This window comes from Cetorhinus maximus, chromosome 32 (genome assembly GCF_964194155.1).
Source record: "Cetorhinus maximus chromosome 32, sCetMax3.hap1.1, whole genome shotgun sequence".
NCBI lineage: Eukaryota > Metazoa > Chordata > Chondrichthyes > Lamniformes > Cetorhinidae > Cetorhinus > Cetorhinus maximus.
This window is the reverse complement of record NC_135910.1, coordinates 5,640,935-5,665,304: the sequence shown is the minus strand read 5'-3', so window position 1 is coordinate 5,665,304 and position 24,370 is coordinate 5,640,935. Positions and strand designations below refer to the sequence as shown.

The 24,370-nt window shown below is 46.1% G+C and overlaps 1 protein-coding gene across 1 annotated transcript in view; it reads right to left on the bottom strand.

Annotated features, from left to right (window-relative positions):
* sptbn4b (spectrin, beta, non-erythrocytic 4b) overlaps positions 1-22,988 on the bottom strand; it is a 320,876-nt gene extending 297,888 nt beyond the window's left edge. The window contains exons 1-6 of the mRNA XM_078533196.1: positions 22,832-22,988; positions 21,362-21,513; positions 18,476-18,649; positions 17,733-17,824; positions 7,828-7,908; positions 3,719-3,834 (exon numbers count right to left, since the gene is read on the bottom strand). Of these exons, the coding sequence (XP_078389322.1) occupies positions 3,719-3,834; positions 7,828-7,908; positions 17,733-17,824; positions 18,476-18,649; positions 21,362-21,513; positions 22,832-22,979 (763 nt within the window). The 5' untranslated portion in view covers positions 22,980-22,988. The remainder of the gene's footprint in view (positions 1-3,718; positions 3,835-7,827; positions 7,909-17,732; positions 17,825-18,475; positions 18,650-21,361; positions 21,514-22,831) is intronic.
* Between the last annotated feature and the right edge of the window lie 1,382 nt (positions 22,989-24,370).

Below are 24,370 nucleotides of genomic sequence, written 5' to 3'. Positions count from 1 at the left end.
TTTATCTCTACCTTTTAGCCTAGTTTGATCCCTTCCCCCCACCCCACCCCCACTAGGGCTATCTGTAACTTGCTCGTCCTGCTTTCTACTCTTAATTAGCACATTCCTTAGATAATATCACCACCTTCAACACCTCTTTGACCTTTTGTCTGTGACATCTTTTGGTTATCTCCACCTATCACTGGCCCTCTATCCAGCTCTACTTGTCCCACCCCCCCCTTTAACCAGCTTATATTTCACCTCTCTTCTATTTTTACTTAGTTCTGTTGAAGGGTCATTCGGACTCGAAACGTTAACTGTGTCCCTCTCCGCAGATGCTGTCAGACTTGCTGAGTTTTTCCAGGTATTTTTGTTTTTATTTTGGATTTCCAGCATCCGCAGTTTTTTGCTTTTATCACAGTATTCGAGATGCGGTCTCACCAATGCCTTGTATAACTGAAGCATAGCATCCTTACTTTAATGTTCAATCCCTCTCGTAATAAAAGAAGGCATTCTATTAGCCTTCTTATTACTTGCTGTACCTACATATTAACTTTTTGTGATTCATGTACTAGAACACCTAGATCCCTCTGCACCTCGGAATTATGCAGCCGTTCTCCATTTAAGTAATACTCTGCTTTTTTGTTCTTCCTGCCGAAGTGAACAACTTCACATTTTACCACATTAAACTCCATTTGCCAGATCTTTGCCCACTCGCTCAACTTTTCTATATCCATCAGCAACCTCCTCATGCCTCTTCACAACATATTTTCCGACTTCTCTTTGTGTCATCTGCAAATTTAGCTACCATGTTTTCACTCCCTTCATCTAAGTCATTGATGTAAATTGTAAAAAGTTGAGGCCCCAGCACAGACCCCTGTGGGACTCCACTCGTCACATCCTGCCAACCCGAAAAAGATCCATTTACGCAAACTCTCTGCTTTCTGTCAGCCAGCCAATCTTCTATCCATGCTAATATGTTACCCCCTACACCATGTGCTTTTATTTTCAGTAATAATCTTTGATGTGGCACCTTATCAAATACCTTATGGAAATCCAAGTACAGTATGTCTACAGGTCCCCTTTATCCACAGCACATGTTACTCCTTCAAAAAACTCCAATAAATTGGTTAAATATGATTTTTCTTTCACGAAACCATGCTGACTCTTCCCGATTGCCTTGAGATGTTCTAAGTGCCCAGCTATAGCCTCCTTAATGATCAATTCTAACAAATTCCCCACGACAGACATCAAGCTAACTGGCCTATAGTTTCCTGCTTTATGCCACCCTCCCTCCTTGAAGAGAGGGGTTATATTTGCTAATTTCCAGTCTGATGGAACCGTTCCAGAATCTAGCGAATTTTGGAAAATTAACACCAGTGCATCGTCTACCTCATTAGCCACCTCTTTTAAGACCCTAGGATGTAGTCTATCAGGACCTGGAGACTTGCCAGCCTGCAGCGCCATCAATTTGCTCAGTACCATTTCCCTAGTGACTTCTATTTCATCAAGTTCCTCTCTCTCTCTTTCACTTCCTGATTTGCAACTATTACCAGAATGTTTTTTGTCCCCTCCAGAGTGAACACAGAAGCAAAATATTTGTTCATTTCTTCTGCCATTTCCTTATCATCTACTGTTAACTCCCCACAGTCACTCTCTAGAGGACCAATATCCACTTTACTTACTCTTTTCCTTTTTAAATACCTGTAGAAACCCTTGCTATCAGTTTTTACATTTCTAGCTAGCTTCCTCTCATATTCTAATTTCTTTCCACTGGTTAACCTTTTAGTCATTCTCTGCCATTCTTTATATTCTGACCAATCACCTGTCCTGCCACTCATCTTTGTGGAGTTGTATGCGTTTTCCTTAAGTCTGATGCTTTCCTTAACTTCTTTAGTTAACCACGGACGGTGGGTCCTCCTCTTAGAATTTTTCTTTATAATAGGAATGTACCTATCCTGAATATTCTGAAATATCCCCTTAAATGTCTGCCACTGCTTCCCTATTGATCTATCCTCTAGCCTAGTTTCCCAGTTCACTTCAACTAACTCAGCGTTCATCCCCACCTAGCTGCCCTTATTTAAGTTTGATACTGCTCATAGACCCGCTCTTCTCCCTTTCAAACTGGATATAAAATTCAATCATATTGTGGTTGCTGCTACCTAGCGGTGCCTTTACTCTGGGGTCATTAATTAATCCTGTACGTTACACAATACCAAGTCTAATATAACCTGCTCTCTGGTTGGTTCCAGAGCGTGTTGATCTAAGAAACTATCTCAAAAGTATTCTAAGAACTCCTCATCCAGGCTACTACTGCCAATCTGATTTTTCCAGTTTATGTGTAGATTAAAATCACTCATGGTTACTGACATCCCTTTATCACAAGCACACAATATTTTCTCTTGAATACTTTGTCCTACACTGTGGCTACTGTTAGGTGGCCTGTAGACCACTCCCACTAATGACTTTTTTCCCCAACTATTCCTCATCTCCACCCAAACCGATTTTACATCCTGATCTCCTGAACCAAGGTCATCTCTAACTATTGCACCAATGCCCTCTTTGATTCACAGTGTTACCCCTCCACCTTTACCTAGCATCCTATTCTTCTTGAAGGTCATGTACCCCTCAATTTTAAGGACCCAATCTTTGTCGTCTTGCAGCCACGTCTCTGTAATTGCTATCAGATCATATTTATTTACTTCAATGAGGCCATCAATTCATTTACTTTGTTATGAATGCTACATGCATTCAGATAGGCAGCCTTCAGTTTTGTCTTTTTGTTACCTTTGTAACATCTAGTCTTGACTGTTGATGTATCCTTAGGTTTTTTCTCTCTGTCCCTTCCTGCCATTCTCTGACCTTCATTTCTCATATTACTATTTTGCTATCCTGTCTTGACTCTACTCCTTGAATTGCTACCTCTACCCAAGCTTGATCTCTCACCCCTCTTGTTTAGTTTAAAGTCCTCTCTACTTCCCTCTTAAATGCCCTCTGAACAAGGGCAATTAGGGATGGGCAAAAAATGCTGGCCTAGCCAGCAACACCCACATCCCATGAACAAATTTTTTTTAAAAGATACAGGGTAAAGCTCCCTCTACACTGTCCAGATCAAACACTCTCAGGGCAGGTACAGCATGGGGTTAGATACAGAGTAAAGCTCCCTCTACGCTGTCCACATCAAACATTCTCAGGGCAGGTACAAAACAGGGTTAGATACAGAGTAAAGCTCCCTCTACACTGTCCCCATCAAACACTCTCAGGGCAGGTACAGCATGGGGTTAGATACAGAGTAAAGCTCCCTCTACACTGTCCCCATCAAACACTCCCAGGGCAGGTACAGCATGGGGTTAGATACAGGGTAAAACTCCCTCCTACACTGTCCACACCAAAAACCCACTGGGCAGGTACAGCACAGGTTAGAAACAGAGTAGAGCTCCCTCTACACTGTCCACATCAAACATTCTCAGGACAGGTACAGCACAGGGTTAGATACAAGTGAAGCCCCCTCTACACTGTCCCTGTCAAAAACTCCCAGGGAAGGTATGTGTTACTGTACATAAGTGAATGATATTGAGTGTCACTGGGCAGTCAGTGGCTCTGTTATACGATGTGAGACAAAAGCACCCACCCAATGCCGTCGACCACCTGTGGATCAGCAATGACTGGTTTGAAATCAGACAATCACCGGGTTTACTTTACAGGTCTCTCTCTACCAGGGAGCTCCTCATGGACATACCTTCTGGGTCCAGGAGTTTGGCCACCCCCAGTCGCTGCTCCGCCACGTTAAACGCCTGCTGGAGGTTAAAGGTCGTATTGGATTTCTGCAGTTTGCTGAAGTCAATGAGGTCACTCCTGAAAGGTCAAATATCCAGCTCATTACACATCGCTAGGGACAAAATACACAGGCTGCACAGGGAAAGAGTGGGATATGGAGGAGACATACAGGGGGAATACAGGGATAAGGAGGGATACAAATGGTGATCAGTGGTATATGGGAGGGATACAGACTGGGATTAGTGGGATATGGAAGGGTTATTTTGAATCCATCTGTAAGGAAATCCGTGGACTTTCTCTTCTCCTGTATTTATCCACCAGCATTTTTTTTAAATCGGCCAGTTGTCGGGTCAGCGTTTCCTGTCAATTAAAGGCCAAAATGAGAAACAAAATATTGCAGCTGCTGAAAAGCTGAAATAAAAACAGCGTGTGCCGGTCAGCAGGTCCCTGATGGCAGACGGCGGCCGTGTTAACTTCCCAAGTACGAATACAAAATTCAATTCATCTCGCACCCGTTAAATCCACACAGTACACCAGAGATGTTGGAAACAGAACTTAACTCGGTATCGGTCGGGGAGCAGTCAGGGTGTAGGGAGGGCGGTGATGAATGGTTCCAGAGCTTGAGTATTGCTGAAGAAAGAGACATGTTGAAGCTTTTCCGTCTTGCACTCATCAGGACATTTCGCAAGAATACCAATATAAGGGGAAAACAACAATTTATACCTCATGTGAAGAGAGCGCTGATTGTTTGGCGAGTGGATCCAGTACCACGAAAGAGGGTAAAACAAGACTCTCGTTGCCAAAGTGATTGCAGAAAGCTTTATGAAGGAGAATTTAAGACATTTAATTTAGAAATACGTGTGATCAACTTATAAATCCAAACTAAAAGTGGACATCTTTGACGGGCCAATAGATATCGAGGTTTTGGATTTTCACACTCTGGAATTCAACAAATCCCCATGATCGTGCTGACGTTACTGAAAAAAGGGACATGTCGTAGCCAGTTACACAGACATTGAGGATTAGACGGGAGATAAGGAAAAATGTTTTCACCCAGAGGGTTGTGGGGGTCTGGAACTCACTGCCTGAAAGGGCAGTAGAGGCAGAAACCCTCAACTCATTGAGAAGGTGTCTGGATCTGCACCTCAAGTGCCGTAACCTGCAGGGCTACGGACCAAATGCTGGGAGGTGGGATTAGGCTGGACGGCTCGATGTTTGGCTGGCGCGGCCACGATGGGCCGAGTGGCCTCCTTTTGTGCTGTAACCTTTCTATGATTCTACGTTGGAATTGGAAAGCAAATGCTGCTCTGGAGTTTACAGTTTCTGGGATCGGGCTAGTCTGTCATGCCCGCTGATGCAGATAGAGAGGTTTTCCTTGTTGTTTTGCGTGTCACAACCGACCTACCATTTTTGGACGGAAATTCACCGCAAATCCTGTTGTGTTTGTCCGTGTGGAGAATCAACCAGTTTGGTGGTTTTTATATCCGCCCCACCCTGACCTCATGCAAGTGTTTGGTTCCATCCACCAGGGTAAATGGGAGATCACAATGTCTGGCACACCCCACTGCCCTCCCCCTGAGAGTTGGTGAACCCACTGCTGGCTGCTCCACTCTAGTTATTGATAAATACTTGGGCTGAATTTTACAAGCCGCCCAGAATGGCCGGTGGGGTGAGGGGGTAGCCGTAAATTCGGGCACCGTACCAGCAGCATTGTTACCGGAGCCTCCCCACTCACCCACCACCCACCACCAGCTCTGCTGCAATTTCACCAGCATCGGGAGGCCCGCTTGCCAGAGGACCAGTTGAGGCCCTTAAGCGGCCAATTAATGGTCATTTAAGAGCCTCCTCCTGCCCGTCTACTCGCAGCATGGGAGACTGGTGCCAAATGTCCAGCCCTACCCAGTGAAAACCGGCAGGCTGGGTGTCTGGGCAAGGTGGGGTGGGTGCTTCCTTTTGGGGCTTCCTTTGAGGGGGAGTGGGAAAGAGAAAGAAAAGGGAAAGAGAGAGAAGGAAAAAGAGAGAGAGGGGGGAATAAGGTTGAGAAATAGAGAGAGGAAAAGAAAGGGAGAGTTAGAAAGGGAGGAGCAGGTAATGAAGAGAGAGTGAGAGAGAAAAAGAGACAAAGAGAGGGAGACAGAGAGTGTTACAGTTACATGGTTTATACGATGACGATGTTTTGGACTGTGTCTTTAAACTTAGATTGGAACGAAGGGGGTCGTGTGATCTGAATTCTGCCAGACAACAAGTCTGGTTTAGTCAAGGGGTCCTGCTGAGCACACTGTGAAATTCTAACACCTGGGAATAATGGGCAAGGGGCAGCTGTGCTTACAGTAAATAGACTTGCCGGCTAAAAGCCTTTGGGACAGAAGGGAAAGCGAGAGAGGAAAGGAGCAGCCATTGGCGCGGTCAGCAGAGAGGGGAGGCGGCAGGCTCTTTGCCAGCTCCTGACATCGGGTGCAAGAGGGAGACGGGGCGTGGTGAGAGAAATACCACTCCACAGCCATCTGAGGGGTCCGAGGGATTTGTCCTGGGACGATCAGGAAGCAAGAAGTGTCATCGGAGTGGGCTTTACCGCTGGGAGAGGATTTGGGGAAACTCTCCAAAAGCTGAGGGAAGCCCTGGATACAGTCACCCGATGTTACCACTGGGCAAAACAGGTAAACATGAGCACGAGGCATGGGAGTAACAGTCGACTGTTTGCTGTAAGAGTTGTTGTTGTTCTGCGGAGAGTGCGATGTGATAAGCATAGAAGTGGAACATCCTTTCTGTAGTTTAAAATATAAGTTGCCCACATAAAATAATGTTTAGGCTTTTGGGCAGGATTCTCCATTTGACGTGCAGGCCTGTGCCCGACACGGTGGAACGTTGAATGACGCGCGATGACATCGGGCGTGGGTCACGCAATGTTTCGTCTGACGGGCGCGCGCCGGAGTTGGCTGCAGACCGCCGATAGTTGACAGGCCGATTCAGGTCATTAACCAGGTAATTAACCTGAATTTTACCCTGACCGTCCAACCCTTACGGTCGGCGGGACAGGCGAAAGGGCCAAGCGGCCTTTACGTTTTTTAGGAAACCTCATCCGCGAGCGGGACGGGGTTTCCGAAAGCTCTTACAAATTAAATGAGAACCTTCTTTGAAAAACAAAAACATGTCCCACCTCATGTGACACAGTCACATGTGAGGGGACATGATTCCTTAAATTTTTAAAGTATTTATTTTTTTAAAAACACTTCAATCTCCCTGAGGCAGCTCCGTGCCTCAGGGAGATTGAAACCCTCTTTCGCACGCATGCGCGGAAGAGCGCTGGACCCGACTTTCCCTCCTCCCCCCGCCCGCACGGGTAGCACTCTCAGCGCTACCGCTCGCGATCCACATAGGGCGGGCCTTAATTGGCCCACCCATGTGAAATCGCGGTGCGAAACCGATTGTGGGCAGCTCCACAACCGCTCCCGCCGAAATGGAAAATTCCTGGCCGTGGTGTTTTTTAGTCATTTGTTACAGTAAAAATCTTAAAATGTGACATGTTTTGTCATCCTTTCCAGCCATAAACTGGAAGTTCGAATTTCTTTTTAAAGGTTATTGCGGGGATCGTAACAAGAGAGAGAGAGGGAAGGAGAGAGAAAGGGAGAGAGAGGGAAAAATAGAGAGAAAAAGTGAAGGTGCAATTGCAGCGTATTCAGTTTACGCAGGAAATTCCCATTCTAAAGGTTTTAATGCCCTCGCCTGAGGCGTGTTTGGAGTCAGGGGGAGGGGGCGGTATTTAATCAGACGGGAGGGTGGCAGGTAAGGACCCTGCCACCTTTGCACCTCTGCCTCTCTCAATCCTCCTTCCCACTCCTCAAAGTGGCCACTGCATCATTCTCCCACTCGTGGACATTCCTGCTTCCCCTGAGAACAGTCACAACCTCTAACACTGAACAACGACACACAGGGCACCCCGCTAGCCAGTGTCTGACACAGCTCTGTCCTTCAAGTGACACGCCAAAGCCTCCCACATCTCCCCAGTGTACACAGTCTAACCCCGGAGCCCATCATTCCTGCCTCTAGACTCCAGAGCCCGGAGTCACGTACCTGTGTTTGTGGATGAGAGCGTTAAAGGCCAGGCCGTCACTCCAGCTGCTGGTGAAGTTCTGGATGTTTACGCCCGGATATCTGGCAATGAAAATCAAACAAAAAATACTGTATTCAGTTAGGGTTGCCAACTGTGGTTAAATATATTCCTGGAGGTTTCGTCACATGACTCGCCCCCATGCTCCAGCCATTAGTCGGCCAACACGTCCATCCTTGTGACGTACGGCCTTCCTATGCCAATCGGAAAGCAAAAAGACTCATTACCCAATTGGATGAAGTCTGAATGTCACCAAACAGCCTTTCTCCCCCCCACTTTCAATATTTTCCTACCTGGTGAAAAATTCATCGTTTGAAAAATTCAAAGAAGATAAAGTTTAAAGAAAATGACAAAAATAAAAAAAACCCTTTTTAATGTCCCGATGATTTTTCTCCAGGGTTGCACACAGCCGCGTCCTGGAGATTGATCTCCAATTCCTGGAGACTCCAGGCCAATCCTGGAGGGTTGGCGACTCTATGGGCGGAACCATCCCAAATTTGCACTAAGCGCGGTAGCGGGCGGGAAAAAGGATGTTTTACCCGCTGGTCGCAATGGTGGCTTTTCACACCCCGTCCGTCCCAATCCCGCCTCATTAACCAGGTATTCCCGGGATACACCGTTTCACTGGCAGGCAGCCTCCGATTCACCCGCCACACCATCACCTCGCCGCTTCCTCAGGCCAGGCGCTATATTTAAACTGCAGCCGCGCACACACCTCTCAGCGCTTCCGGCCCAGGACCGCTGCACAGACAATATGGCCCCGAAGGCAAGAGGGCTGCAGCCCCCCGATTCAGTGACGCATCCCTGGGATGCCTTCTGGATGCCGTGGAGGCCATCGCGATGTCCTCTACCCCCTGCTCTGGCCGCAGGAGGCCCATCAGTCTCGCCAGTCCGGCTTGGGAGGCGATGGTAGGGATGGCCAGTGCCAATGCTGCACAGAAGAAGTCGGCGATCCAGTGCAGATAGAGGATGAATGATCTCATCTGTGCTGCCAGGGTAAGGCAACCATCTCATCACTCTAAACTCACACACTCACAAGACCATCACACTCACTGGCATCTCACTCACTGCCAGCTCAAGGGACATCACCACTCACTCTCTCACACACACCCTCACATCTCCATCTGGCCTCATCTCCTCTGGAGGCTGCCTCCACAGCCCTCACCCTCTTGAGGCCACTTGCACAGATCAACATGTGTCCCCACACACACCCTGGGATACCCCCCTTCCCCAGTACAGCCCTCACCCTGCAGCCTCTCCCCAAGCCCTTGCCCTGCAGCCGTACAAAGCCACCCCCGCCTCATGGCTGGTCTGGTAGGTAGAGACCTGCCTGTGAGCCCCCCTAAAAGTGATGTGGTGCTGCCTGTGAAGCCTGGCACTGATGACCCCGAGTGCTGCCCGAAGCAAGGTAGGGAAACAAACCTCGAAGTCCCGAGTGAAGTGCAGCTCACCAGGTGCCCGTCGCTTGTGTTCAGCTGTGAGACACGATGGCGTGCCCGGAAGACCCAGCGTGCGGGGGGGGTGGTGATTCTAGCGAGCTGGGTTTATAACGATATACAGATTTATTACAATGAAGTTCCCAACGTGTGGCAGTGGGAAACATGACCCGTCATTGCCGGGCAGAGCGGGCGATTGAAAACTGGTTTCACAACGTCAAGAAGCCGAACTTTGGCCTTCCTGCTACATTACCCGCTCACACCCACTCATGCCCGCCATGATGCCCAACGCCAGAGGGCATGGAAAATTCCACTTTATGCTCACTGTCTCCCTAAAGGCAAATCTGAAAGCGCTTGTACACTCAGACCTGCACCGTGATCTATCAAAAAGTGTTAAAGGTGTGGGACGAGGTAAATCAGCCAGGGATTCAGTCCCTCACTGGCACTTCAGATACTTTAGGGGCTAAAGTGGATAAGCCCAGGAAATGGGCATGGGGGGTTCACAATGTTTCCGTTCAACAGAACGTGGGCAATATCTTCACGCTGCCTCTTCCTGTTCGTTGAGATGCTTTCTGTTGTGCAGCCAGCGCAATCGAGGTGGGTCACTGCCTGGACCCATCAGGGAGGGGGCCCAAAGTCGGTCACATCCGAGCTCTACTTAAAGCAAACCTACACTGATTAGAGGGGAGGTGCATTGTGGCTTGAGGAGGTGCTGGAGGAGCTGAATCTGAACCGGGATAGGCAGAAGAATGGCTGGACAGGGAAGAGCATGAGTATCAATGTTAATTGTATTGTTATGGTTAAGGATACATGGGTGGACGGCATTGATTCATTAAGCACCTCGAGCACAGAGAGACTTCCGTTACAGTGCCCCTTTAAGGGGCTGTCAATTTGTTTAACTGGTTAAGTTTGTCAATCAGCCTATTTTTATTTTATGGGTTACTCAAAAGAGTATAAAGAGAGGCTTGCGAAGGGGTCACAGGCAGGATGGAAGACGCCCTTGTGAACATGCTCCTAAGCCTGGCCAAGGTGATCATTAACAGGATCAGGCAGTGGGCAGTCAGTCGAGGGGGATGGATGGTCCGGCTGTCTGCCTCTCTTCCGTGGCTACATTTGCGTCTGGGTGTCCCTGGAGAGGGAGCACGTGGTGTCCACTGGTACGTATGGGGTCTTCCACCACCGGTGGGCACCGCAGGGGCTGGAGTGCATCATCAGCCCCGGGATAATCTGATAAGTTTCCTTTAAAATGTTGTCTTTTTTGTTGCAGGGCCCCTTTAAGGGGCTGTTAGCTTGTTTGATAGTTCATTTGTTAATTAGTTTATTTTTATTGCTTATCAAAAGAGTATAACGATAGACTTGCAGAGTGGGGGGTGGGCAGGTGGGCAGGGTGGAGGATCTCCTTGTTAGCCTGCTCCTGGGGCTGGACAAAGTGGCCATTGACAGGCCCGGTTGAATGGGGGGGGGTCACTCGGCCCAACTGTCTGCCTCTCTTCCGCGGTTACATTCATGCCTGGGTGTCCCTGGAGACGGAGCACATGGCGTCCATGGTACGTTTGGGATTTTCCAGGGCTGGTGGGCTCCGGTGGAGAGTAAATGTCATTTTAATTCAGTTTAAGTTCCCTTTGAAGTTTTGCTTTTGTAGCAGGTGCCCCTTTAAATGGGCTGTCAACTTGTTCAGTTGTTCATTTGATTTTACTCAAAAGAGACTTGGGTTGGTTAGGGCGGAAGCAGACATTGTTTTTTTCATATTTGTTCATGGGGTGTGGGCATCGCTGGCTAGGCCAGCATTTATTGCCCATCCCTAATCGCCCTTGTTCAGAGGGGCATTTAAGAGTCAACCACATCGATGTGAGTCTGGAGTCAAATGTAGGCCAGACCAGGCAGATTTCCTTCCCTAAAGGACACTAGTGAACCAGATGGGTTTTTACAACAACCAGCAATGGTTTCATGGTCATCATCAGACTTATAATCCCAGATTTTTTTATTGAATTCAAATTTCACCACCTGCCCTGGTGGGATTCGAACCCAGGTCCCCGAAGCATTACCCTGGGTCGCTGAAATACCAGCTAGTGACAATACCACTTTGCCACCGCCTCCCCCCACAATGTAATGTTACATTCTGTAAATAAATCTAGTATCAAGTACAAGATTGGTCTCTGGTTTCCCATTTCACCATCTGGCTCCAGGATGAACTAACATGGCAGCCGTGGGTCCTTGTCTAAAGGTGAAGGTCGGAAACTCAGGATGTTTTTTTTCCTGACAGAAGATTGTAATCCGAGTTACTTTCGCGAAGAATGGCCGAAAAGCAAGTGTAAAATTTCCGGATTTGATGACCCACCGATGTTCTCCTTCCAACCAGTGAAAAAAATGAATATGTGGAGACAGGTTACCTCCTTACCGAACAGAAGACATGTGGCTTGCTAACAAAAGTATAATCAGAAGCAGCAGAGTGTTTTGTCAGCTGAATGCCCGTCAGCTGGATAGTGATGAGGGTTTGGATATTCTATGAACCTCCGTGAATGAAATGTACAAGAAAGACGATCCACTGGATACCAACGAGGCATGGTCAGGCTTCCCTAGATTTCGAAAGACGGACAGTCATTCCAAGGAGGAATATATCACGGAACAGAAGTTCAATTTGGAGATTCCTTACTCAGCGTTCGCACTTAAATTGCTAGATTGTGCTGAGGTGTCACATCTATGTCGCTCCTCGTCTTAACTGGCATTCATTTCTCAGAAAAAGACACCTTTTTGGATCAAGTGCCTGCTGCCTGCTTTCTGGGAAAGCAGTCGTTTCCAGCAGCCTGGGGTGGCACGAATGGGACATTCCCCGGTGTGACCGAGGAGACAGAACTCGACAACTGTGGCATCTCAAGACTGTATCATTCGGGCACAGGTGCCAGTACAACGGAAGAGTCACAGGCAGAAGGAACGAGGATTTTAGCAGATCTGCCAGGTGACAGGATTGGAGCAGCGAGAGCAGACAAATGAACCGCGGCAACGCCCGGGGAAGAAGGAACGGATGCTTCCGACGTGACTTAAAATATCGTAATGCGGTGAGCTGCCCGAAGCAGAACAGCGAGGTTTTCAAAGCGACGCGTGACACAGAGAATTCAGAGGTTGGAGGCGATGATAATGTATCAGTCTGAGGGAATTGTACTATTGCTGAAAAAAGAGACATGTCGAAGCTTTTCATTTTGGACTCATCAGGACACTCGCAAGAATACCAATATAAGGGGAAAACAACAATTTATACTGTATATTGGTATTCGTGCTGATGTCCTGATAGTGCAAGACAAAAAGCTTAGACATGTCTCTTTTTTCAGCAATACTCAAGGAATTGTACCAGCTACAATGATCTTTGGTCCCCCAATGGGTGTACTACTCGCAAGCTCATTTAATTGTGCTGTGTTCGACAGTGGTTGCGCCTCAACAGTGTGTGGAACAGATTGAATCTAATGGTAGTAAGGTCAGGGAGTATGTGAGCTCTACTTGCTTTATTTTCAGGGATGACAACACACTGAGGTCACTGAAAAGAATGGCGATTGATTGCAAAATAACTGGAGTAAGCCACTTTATTAACACTGCTGTAGACTCTAGTCAGCTCTTGCTGTTGAGTAAGCCTTCCATGAAAAAGGCATGAATGAAACTGGACGTAGAACATGATAAAGCAATAGTTTTTGGAAAGTCAGATGATCTACAGTTTACCCAATCAGGGCATTATTATATCCCCTTACAAAACCTAACGTTTCTAATCAGAATGCTAAAGAAGTGTTAATGGCATCAGGTGATAAGAATCTGAGAGAAAAATAGCAAATTGTCTTAAAGACAATTTTGCTCATCCTTCTTGTCACAGATTAAAAATCCTATTAAAGGATGCAGGTGTGGTTGATGATGAGTATATGAGGTTTATCAAAGAGATTAGTGAAAAATGTGACATATGGAAGAAGTATCAGAGAATGCCGTCCCTTTGTAAGTCTCCCATCAGTACAAGGCTTTAATGAAGTAGTAGCCACTGATTTAAATAAAATAAAAGCAAAATACTGCAGATGCTGTAAATCCGAAATAAAAAGAGAAAATGATGGAAAAACTCAGCAGGTCTGGCAGCATCTGTGGAGAGAGAAACAGAGTTAATGTTTCGAGTCCATATGACTCTGCTTCAGAGCTAAAGTCAGGGGTTTTAGCTCTGAAGAAGAGTCATACAGACTCAAAACGTTAACATTGTTTCTTTCACCATGGATTTAAAGGTGTGGGTCAAAGATTTGACATTTTATAGACATGGCAATCAAATTCAGTCTTTCTACAGTAATACATCGGAAGGACAAAAGGTTAATTGTATATAAAGTCATGGAAAAATGGATAGGGACTGGAGTGGGAGGAGCGGCCAAGTTTCTGACTAACAATGGGGGAAAATTGTTAATAACAAGTTTAGAGACCTGTGCCAAAATATGAACATTGTGGTCATGGACACTGCAGCAGAGAGTCCTTTCAACAGTGGATTCTGTGAAAGAAACCACATGGTGAATTCGTGCTTCTTAAGATCTTATCCAATCAACCGGACAGCAAGCTAGCATCAGCCCCGGCAAAGAATTCATCTCAAAAGGTTGGGGGCTATAATCCATGTCAATTGGCCTATAGGAGGAATCCCAAAATACCTTCTGAGCTGCATGATAGTCCCCCAGCAACAGAAAGAATTACAATTATCTCCACCTTTTCCACACACCTGAACGCCCTGCTTGCTGGAAAAAGGGCATTCATCAAGGCAAAAGCCTCAGAGAAAATTCGGAGAACATTAAGGCATCACACAAAACAGTCTGAGATAAACTTTAACCCTGGGGGTTTAGTATACTACAAAAGAGAAGATCATAAAGGGTAGAAAGGTCTGGGTAAAACAATAGGGTATGAGGGTAAGTGGTTCTCCAACATGCTAGTCAAACTATTAAGGTCCATTCATCTCGATTCATCGGGGGTTATTATAAACTTTCAGACTCTGAGCAATTAATAGAAGGTGATGAAGCACCCTGTACCTCATATACTCATATGTTTAATGGTTATGAGGAACAGAATTAGGTGGATACATGACCAGATGGGCAAAATGTTACTGACGTACAGAACAAGGCTATCGTGTCCATAGGACAACAGCCTAGAGCGGCACCTCTGGTGACGTACAGGCCTGAAGGGTCCAGTGAATGGTGCAATGTGACCATTGCAGGGAAAGCTATCGGCAAGTTCAAATATTGGGCAAATGTCCAAAATGATGGACAAGGGGGAATATACATGGATTGGCAAAATGGGGTGAAACAATGGAAAGTAGGAAAACACAATATGAGATCCAACAGCGGATCTGAGCGTGACTCTTGCACTAAAAAACAATCATATACCAGCAATAGACCACCTGATGTTGGGAGGGAGAAACCCTATAGTAGTAGTCCAGAAAGAGATAGGAGGTCAAGTTAAGGCCATTGTTTGACTAGGCTATGCAATGAAACAAGGACTACAGAACGATCTAGGAGCACGAATAGAAGTAAAAACCCTTATGACCAGGAAGTTTTGGTGGCTGCCAACACATTAGAAAATAAACCAATAATAGAGGGAGAACAAAAAGAGTAGGGTAATTGGAAGGAATTTGGTGTCTACTCTGAAATGTCAGATAGGGGACAGCCAGCCTTATCACGTAGATGGATAATATATAGAAAAAGTCCACCCAGATGGGACATATAAAGGCTAAAGTGAGACTAATGGCTCGGGGTTTTGACAAAAGCCTTGGAGATCAAGATGTTAGGGTGGACTGCCCCACTGTGAGAAAAGTAATCCTTAAAATTTTCTTAGCTCTGCTGGCCACACATTCATGGGGATGTGCTTGATCGATATAAAAAGCCGCATTTTTGCAAGGAGAAAAATTTCAGTGACTTTTTTTTTTGAAACAGCCTGAAGAGCAATGCAGAACGAAAGCTGTGGAGATTAAACAAACGCGTTTATGGACTGAATGATGAATCGAGCATATGGTATTTCTAGGTTAGATCTGTCTTGCTGAAAGTAGGCTGCACTCAACTGAAAGCAGATCCAGCAATGTTCTACTGGTAACACAAAGGGAAACTCCCAGGCATCTTTATGATGCATGTCGTTGGTATTCTGTGGGGAGATTCAGGGAAATTTGAGCAATTTGTTATAAATAAGATTAAACAGGAATTTAAGATTGGAAGTTAGGCTTCGGGGGCCTTTAGATATATAGGCGTAGACATTAAGCAGAATAGTAACCTTGAATCAACAATCTTATCTGGAAATTGTTTATCGTATCCCAATAAATCGTGCTTAGGTCATCATAGAAATATAATCTTAGGTCTAAAGAAGAGACGGAGCAGTTAAGAAGCTTGATTGGACAGTTGATTTGGCTATGCACTCAGATAAGACCAGATACCAATGTTGATGTTTTGGAACTAAGTACTATTGAGAAACACACTACAATTGAGAATGTTTTAAGGACAAATAAAACATTTTTAAAAATTAAATACAGAGAAATGCATACTCAAGTTTCCAGCCTTGGGAGACCTGAAGGACATGAAATTAGTCCTTTTTAGTGACACTTCTCATGCCAATCTTCCAGATGGGTATTCAAGTACAGCTAGTTTTATAATATTTTCCATTTTCACCTGCCAAGAGTGTTGTCCCTTGGCCTGAGACTCTAAGAAAACAAAAAAGGTGGTTAAAAGTGCTTTAACTGCAGAAACTCTGGCTCTTGCAGGAGCAATAGATATGGGAAATTTTATACAAGAGGTGTTTTGAGGATAGTTTGCCCATTGAATGTTTTATAGGCAATTGTTCCCTTTGGGATAACGGGCATTTGACCAAAAGTGTGACTGAACAAAGGTTAAGGATTGACCTTGCTAATGTAAAAGAGATGCTAGAAAGAAAAGAAATCTTGAAGATAATATGGGTCGATGCATGTCATCAATTGTCGGATTGCTTTACAAATAGGATTGTTTGCATAAAGAAACTATTGGAGGTCCTAGAAGTGGAACTTCCTGTATTGTGATGTGGACAAAATATGGAATATAATTTTTTTTCTCTTTTCTTTGAATTGTTTTGAAATATTGCTTGTGTGTTATAAAGTTTTGACTTAAAGAAGGGAACCTGTTAATGGTATGTTAATTATATTATTAATGTTAAGCATACACAGATGAAGGGAACCTGTTAATGGTATGTTAATTATATTATTAATGTTAAGCATACGCAGGTGAAGGGCATTGATGGATTGAGCACCTTGAGCACATATAAAGAGAGCATAGCCCCACCAGGAGCTGTCATCCCCTTTGATTATTATTATTTGTATCATTCATTCTGTTAAAAGAGACTATAAAGAGAGAGATTGAAACTTACAGAATACTGAAAGGCCTGGATAGAGTGGACGTGGGGAAGATGTTTCCATTAGTAGGAGAGACTAGGACCCGAGGGCACAGCCTCAGAGTAAAGGGAAGACCTTTTAGAACAGAGATGAGGAGAAACTTCTTTAGCCAGAGAGTGGTGAATCTATGGAATTCATTGCCACAGAAGGCTGTGGAGGCCAGGTCATTGAGTGTATTTAAGACCGAGATAGATAGGTTCTTGATTGGTAAGGGGATCAAAGGTTACGGGGAGAAGGCGGGAGAATGGGGTTGAGAAACTTATCAGCCATGATTGAATGACGGAGCAGACTTGATGGGCCGAATGGCCTAATTTCTGCTCCTATGTCTTATGGTCTTATGAGACTTTTGCAACACTGGGTGTTGATTAGGGAGGAGGCAGACATTTGTAATGCTGCATTCTGTAAATAAATCTAGTATTAACTAAAAGGTGCGCACCTGATTTCCTACTTCACCATCTGGCTTCAGAGTAAATTAACAGGTGGGGACACAGATTGTCAGAGGCTGCGCCTGAGGCCTCAGTGGAAGAGGTTGAAAGGAGGAGAGACTAAATCTATTGAAGATAACTGCGTCCTCATATCTAATCCTCCTTCTCACGCCTCACACACTCTCTCCTGATTTACAGGCTGCAGTTGCTGCCAGAATGCACCTCGTCACAGCCTTACCCTTGCGCTTTTCTCCTTTCAGATACCAAAGATTTATGCAAAGCCATGCCTCCAACACCTGTTTCCTCACTACACCCAGCTTTGTGAAGTCGGTCGTCCAGCACACTTACCTGTCCAATCATGATTGTATATTTTAATCATCTTGCTCCCCACCTCCATGCATTCGGGAGGGGGTGGGGATAATAATGCAGTTTCACTAGCGGTTAGCGATCAAGTGTTGCAGCCCCGATTAAACACGACTATTGGAGGCTTCATTCGGCGATACAAGAAGGTGAACAGATAAGTGGGGTGCACTCTGACCCTAGGCCAGTATCCTCTGACCCCTCACAGCCAGTGCACTCTGACCCCTGTCGGTACAATCACTCACCCTGCTGTCTTCATCTGACACCACAACAGGAGAGCATCTTTGGCTGAGCGAGTCTCTCGGTTATCTTCTGTTTCAATTTTAATCACCTGAATCTAAAACACGAATGTGAACAAGAAGTATGAAACACCAAGATGGTCGGCCAGGAAAACTCAACATCTCTTCCCTCTGAGCTCACCCATGCTCACTTCTTGTCCTGTAAGATACATTGGTGAACTAAAGTACAGCCCTGCACCCAGGCCTTCCCCACTCAGAGTCCCTCTCCCTCCAATCATACTGCCCCCTCCCCCACCCCAAGCACCTACCCTCAGCTCCTCCCACTCCAATCCACAGCCCCTCCCTATCCAGCCCTCAGCTCCTCCCTTCAGCCCCTATCTCCTCCCTCAGCCCCTTTCCCCCTCTCTTGCATGCCGCTCTGTCCCCCACCCTAAGCACCTCCCCTCAGCCTTCCAATCCCCAAACCCTCCTCCACCTCAAACCCTTCATCCAATCCTAGCCCCACCTCCACAACCCCTCCCCCACCCTAGCCCCATCACACCCTCTCAATCCCTATCCTACCTGCCCACAATTCCCTCCTCCCCTCGCTCGCTATCCCTCACCCTTCTGCCCCTAACCCCAGGCAATGATGACCCCAACTTTCAGACGTGCGCTTAAACCTTTCTCCCCCCCGGGAGTGACTTAGACATCCCCAGCTGGTCCTCGATAAAGGACAGAACAGCCCCGTTACCCTACCAGGCAGTCGTTACCTGGAAACGGAGGATGATAGTCCAGATGAGGCCCAGGGTGAGCCGGTGGTTTCCGTCGACAATGTCGTGCGAGCCCACATTCTCCAGGTGAACCCGCTGCTCCTTCAGGAACTGCAGTGCCTTGTCCACGTTCTCCAGGGAATGGATTCGCATCCGGCCCCGTGTCGGCTTGGGCTATAGTGAGAGAGAGAGAGAGAGAGAGAGGCGGTTAATATGCTCACACACCAACACACTCCCATCATCGACACACTCTCATCACCGACACTCTCCCAACAACAACCTGTATTTCTGTAGCACCTTAAATGTAACAAAACGTCCCAAGATGCATTATAAAACAAAATTTGACATCGATTAACATAAAGTGACATACTTGACCAGGTAGTCAAAAGCTTGGTCAAAGAGATAGATTTTAAGGAGTGTCATAAAGGAGAAAGTGATAGAGAGCTTAGGACCTTAGCATAAAAACATGAAGAGTAGGCCATTCAGCCCTTCAAGCCTGTTCTGCCATTCAGCGAGATTATGGCTGATCTTTTACTTCAGCAGCATTTTCCTGCACTAGCCCCGTATCCCTTGATGTTTTCAATATGTAGGAATCTATCAATCTCAGTCTTAAACACACTCAATGACTGAGCCTCCACAGTCCTCTGGGACAGAGAATTCCAAAGATTCACCACCCTCAGGGTGAAGAAATTCCTCCTCATCTCAGTCCTAAATGGCCTGCCCCTTATTCTTGAGACTGTGTCCCCTGGTTCTGGACACCCCAGCCAAGGGAAACATCCTTCCTGCAGGGCTGTCGAGCTGTGTAAAAACGTTGTCTGCTCGTTAGCAGATGAAGACACGGCCCTCAACAGTGGAATAATTAAAATCAGGGATGCTCGTGAGGCCAGAATTGGAGGAGTGCCGAGGGTTGTGGGGCTGGAGGAGATCACCGAGATAGGGAGTGGGGGGAGGCCACGGAGGGATTTGAAAATAAGGATGTTTAATTTAAAATCGAAGCATTGTTTTGTCCAGGAGCCAATGCAGGTCAGCGAGCACAGGGGTGATGGATGAAGGGGACTTAGTGCAAGCTAAGACACGAGCAGCATAGATTTGGATGCCCCAAGTTTACGGGGGGTAGAATAGTCATTTGGTGGTACAGAACTTGAGCATTGCTGAAAAAGGAGACATGTCTAAGCTTTTCGTCTTGCGTTCATCAGGACACCCACAAGAATACCAATATAAGGGGAAAACAAGAATTTATACTGTATGTGAAGAGAGTGCTGATTGGTTGGCAAGTGGTTTTGCCATGGAGAATACACCAGTGATGGTGACTGACAAGTTAACTGCCAAACAGTGTTTGAAATTTAAGCCAGGCAGCTTGACCCTGATTGCTCAAGGTATTGCCCTGAGGAATGAGTCAGCGAATGGCTGTCACTTATTTTGTTTAGCTGAAACAGGTGCAATGTGTATATATGTTCTTTCTGCCTGCAAAGAACAGGGCCCCGTGTATTAATATATGTAGTTTCCAGCACACGCAAATGCACCACACTGCGAGTCCAACTGACAATCTTAAATTGGCTGTCAGCATAATTCTTAGCACATTGAGGATTATTTAGCAAATTCACCAACATTAGATGTGATGCCGCGATTGGACAAGACTTGCTAAATGATCCTCAGTATGCTAAGCATCTGAAATTAGAGTCTTAAACGCAAATAAAGCCAATTACATGGGTATGATGGGCAAGTTGGCTAAGGTAGATTGGGAAATGAGGTTAAAAGGTGTCCAGTAGATAAACATTGGCAAACATTTACAGAAATGTTTTGTAATTCTCAATGAATAAAGATTTCTTAGGTGATATAATATCTACTGGAAAAGTAATCCATCAATAAGGAAAGAAAGGAATTCATCCTTCATTAACTAAAGAGTTCAGGATATTATTAGATTAAGAGAAGAGGTTTATAATATTACCAAGAAAAATAGCAAGTCTGAAGATTGGGGAAAGCTTTGGAACCCTTCAAAGGGTGGCCGGAAAACTGTTAACAACAGAAAAAAATAGAATATAGGGGAGAAAATAAAATGAGGGTAAACGATCAAGAAACATAAAAGCAGGTTGTGAGAGCTTGCACGGGTATATAAAAAGGAGGAGAGTAGCAAAAGCAAACATGGGTTCCTTAAAGGCTGAGACAGGAGAAATTATAATGGGGAGGAAGGAAATTACAGAGGTGACCAACAAATATTTTGTGTCTATTTTCACAGTGGAGGACACGAAAAAATGCTAAAATAGAAGGGTAACCAAGGGTCTGAAGACAGTGAGGAACTGAAAGTAACAAATATCAACAGAAGATCAGTACTGGAGCAATTATTAGAAATAAAACCAATCAAATCCTGAGGACCTGATGGTCTACATCCTAGGCTCCTAAAAGGGAGGGCTACAGAGATAGTGGATGCATTTATTATGATTTTCCTACATTCCCTAGATTCTAGAACGGTCCAAGTAGATTGGAAGTTAGCAAATTTAAGAGAGGAGGGAGAGCGAAAACAGGGAACTACAAATCAGATAGCCTGACATCAGGAAAATGCTAGAAAGTATTATTAAGGAAATGGCAACTGAGCCTTATGAAAATCGTAACGTGCTTAAGCAGAGTCAACACAGTTTTATGAAAGGGAAATGATGTTTGACAAATCTATTCGAGTTTTTTGAGAATGTGACAAGCAGGACGGATAAAGGGGAACCTGTGGATGTAATGTATTTGGATTTTCAAAAGGCATTTGATATGGTGCCGAATGAAAAGCTGATAAACAAGGTGAACACCCATGAAAGTTGATGGTAATATATTAGCATGGATAGAGGGCCGGGGTCAGGGGCCAGGGACCAGGACAACCAGTAATCGGCAGGAATATTTTACCAGCTGCTCTCCTGATAGAACTTCCAGCAGTTTGGTTAACATGCAGCCATCACGGAGGTCCACATACAGGTCTGTGACCCTACACATCACCCGGGCCAAGTGAGAGTTCATCCACTTCGTGAAGGTTTTCTTCTGCACAGCGTCGCGCTCATCTGAAAAGACAGAGGCAAGGAAGAACCAGCCAATTAAAACACAGCTAAGTAACTCTGTGAGGGACATTAGCACAGAGTTAACTCCCTCAGTAACTGAGTCGCGGTCAGGAAGATTCTGCTCACACACCTCAGCCTGGATTTCAGGATCAGGGATGCTCTCCAGCTGGGAACAATGGCCCCCCTCGCCCAAACTCTGTGCGAAAGGGTCCCCTTAACATAAAGACCCCTTCATCTGTAGGGAGCCCCAGCGAACCAGCTAACACAGGTTAATGCGTTGGTCGGTCCCTGTAACCTCAGCACTTACAGCTCAGCAAGAGGACAAACAGGACTCTCCAAAATCAAAGCCAGCCACAGAGAGAGGGTCAGGTCACTGCCTGGGCCAAAGCTAGAATCAGGTCACAGCTAGGGTCAAGTCAATGCTGATTTCATTGTGAGGGTCAGGTCATCACCGTGGGGGTATTTATTGTACTGAGGGGGGTTTTACTGTAGTGAGGTGGTATTTACTGCAGTAAGGGGAGTATTTACTGTAGTGAGGGGTATTTACTGCAGTAAGGGGAGTATTTACTGTAGTGGGGGTATTTACTGCAGTAAGGGGAGTATTTACTGTAGTGAGGGGTATTTACTGCAGTAAGGGGAGTATTTACTGTAGGGAGGGGTATTTACTGCAGTAAGGGGAGTATTTACTGTAGGGAGGGGTATTTAATGCAGTAAGTGGAGTATTTACTGTAGGGAGGGGTATTTACTGCAGTAAGGGGAGTATTTACTGTGGTGAGGGGTATTTACTGCACTAAGGGGAGTATTTACTGTGGTGAGGGGTATTTATTGTAGTGAGGGGTATTTACTGCAGTAAGGGGAGTATTTACTGTAGTGAGGGGTATTTACTGCAGTAAGGGGAGTATTTACTGTAGTGTGGGGTATTTAATGCAGTAAGGGGAGTATTTACTGTAGTGAGGGGTATTTACTGCAGTAAGGGGAGTATTTACCGTAGTGAGGGGTATTTACTGCAGTAAGGGGAGTATTTACTGTAGTGAGGGGTATTTACTGCAGTAAGGGGAGTATTTACTATAGTGAGGAGTATTTACTGTAGTGAGGGTATTTAATGCAGTAAGGGGAGTATTTACCGTAGTGAGGGGTATTTACTGCAGTAAGGGGAGTATTTACTGTAGTGAGGGGTATTTACTGTAGGGAGGGGAGTATTTACTGTAGTGAGGGGTATTTATTGTAGTGAGGCAGGTAGTTATTGTGGTGAGGGGAATAGTTCCTGTAGCTGAGGGTATTTATGAGTGGGCCGGGGCAGTTTAAATGAGGTGAGACTCACCAGCGAGGGCTTTGATCCTGGAGGATTCGAAGAGTTTGGATGTGCTATGTTCCTCTTCCCACTGGGTATCTGAATTCTCCCACCTACTGCTGACTTTGTACTGTCGCTGCACCTCCATGTTGTCGAGGTCAGTGGCCGTGGACGACATGGTGTCAAGGTTCAGAGGTCAGAGGTCTGGGGTAAAAGCGAAAAGCTTGGAATCTGGAAAACAGTGAAGGAACAGTTATATATGATGTTACCGCAGCAACAAGGAATTCACTTCCATAAAAGGACAACTACAAATACACTTGGGGCCATGATGGAGATAACCCAACTCATTGTCCGAGGGTAATGTTGGTGAGTGTCGTGTGGGTAGGTGCTGTGTGAGTGAGGGCGATGCGAGTGAGGGCAGTGCGAGTGAGTGTCGTGTGGGTAGGTGCTGTGTGAGTGAGGGCGATGCGAGTGAGGGCAGTGCGAGTGAGTGTCGTGTGGGTAGGTGCTGTGTGAGTGAGGGCGATGCGAGTGAGGGCAGTGCGAGTGAGTGTCGTGTGGGTAGGTGCTGTGTGTGAGGGCGATGCGAGTGAGGGGAGTGCGAGTGAGTGTCGTGTGGGTAGGTGCTGTGTGAGTGAGGGCGATGCGAGTGAGGGCAGTGCGAGTGAGTGTCGTGTGGGTAGGTGCTGTGTGAGTGAGGGCGATGCGAGTGAGGGGAGTGCGAGTGAGTGTTGTGTGGGTAGGTGCTGTGTGAGTGAGGGCGATGTGAGTGAGGGCAGTGCGAGTGAGTGTCGTGTGGGAAGGTGCTGTGTGAGTGAGGGCGATGCGAGTGAAGGGAGTGCGAGTGAGTGTCGTGTGGGTAGGTGCTGTGTGAGTGAGGGTAATGCGAGTGAGGGCAGTGCGAGTGAGTGTCGTGTGGGTAGGTGCTGTGTGAGTGAGGGTAATGCGAGTGAGGGCAGTGCCAGTGACTGCAATCTGAAAGTCTGCAGTGTGAGTAACCCAGTGTGAGTGTCACTGTTACAGCTTTGGGATGGGTAGACCATTCAGCCATTATTGTGCCTACTATACCCCACCTTAACTTCTTTGACTCACTCAGAGACATAATGATCTGGAACTATGAGGGTGGTGGAAGTGGGAACAATTAATGATTTCAAAAGGAAATTGGATTGACAGATGAGGGAGATAAATTTGCAGGACTATGGAGATAGAGGCGGGGCAATGGGGCCAACTGGATTGGCCTCCAGAGAGCCGGCATGGACCCAATGGGCCAAATGGCCTCATTCTGTGCCATTATAACTCTATAAGAGCTATCCAATTAATCCCACACCCCTGCTTTTTCCCTGTAGCCCTGTAAATCTTCAGCCTTCAAGTATTAATCCAATTCCCTTTTAAAGGGTTATTATTGCATTTCAAATCACAACAACTCGCTGTCTAAAAGAAGGTTTTTACATCTGTCCTCTGGTCCGCTTGCTAATTAGGATAAACCTTTGTCCTCTGGTCACCGATGTTTCCACTGATACCAATAGTTTCTCAATATTTACTCTAATCAAAACTCTTTCTAAGTTGGAA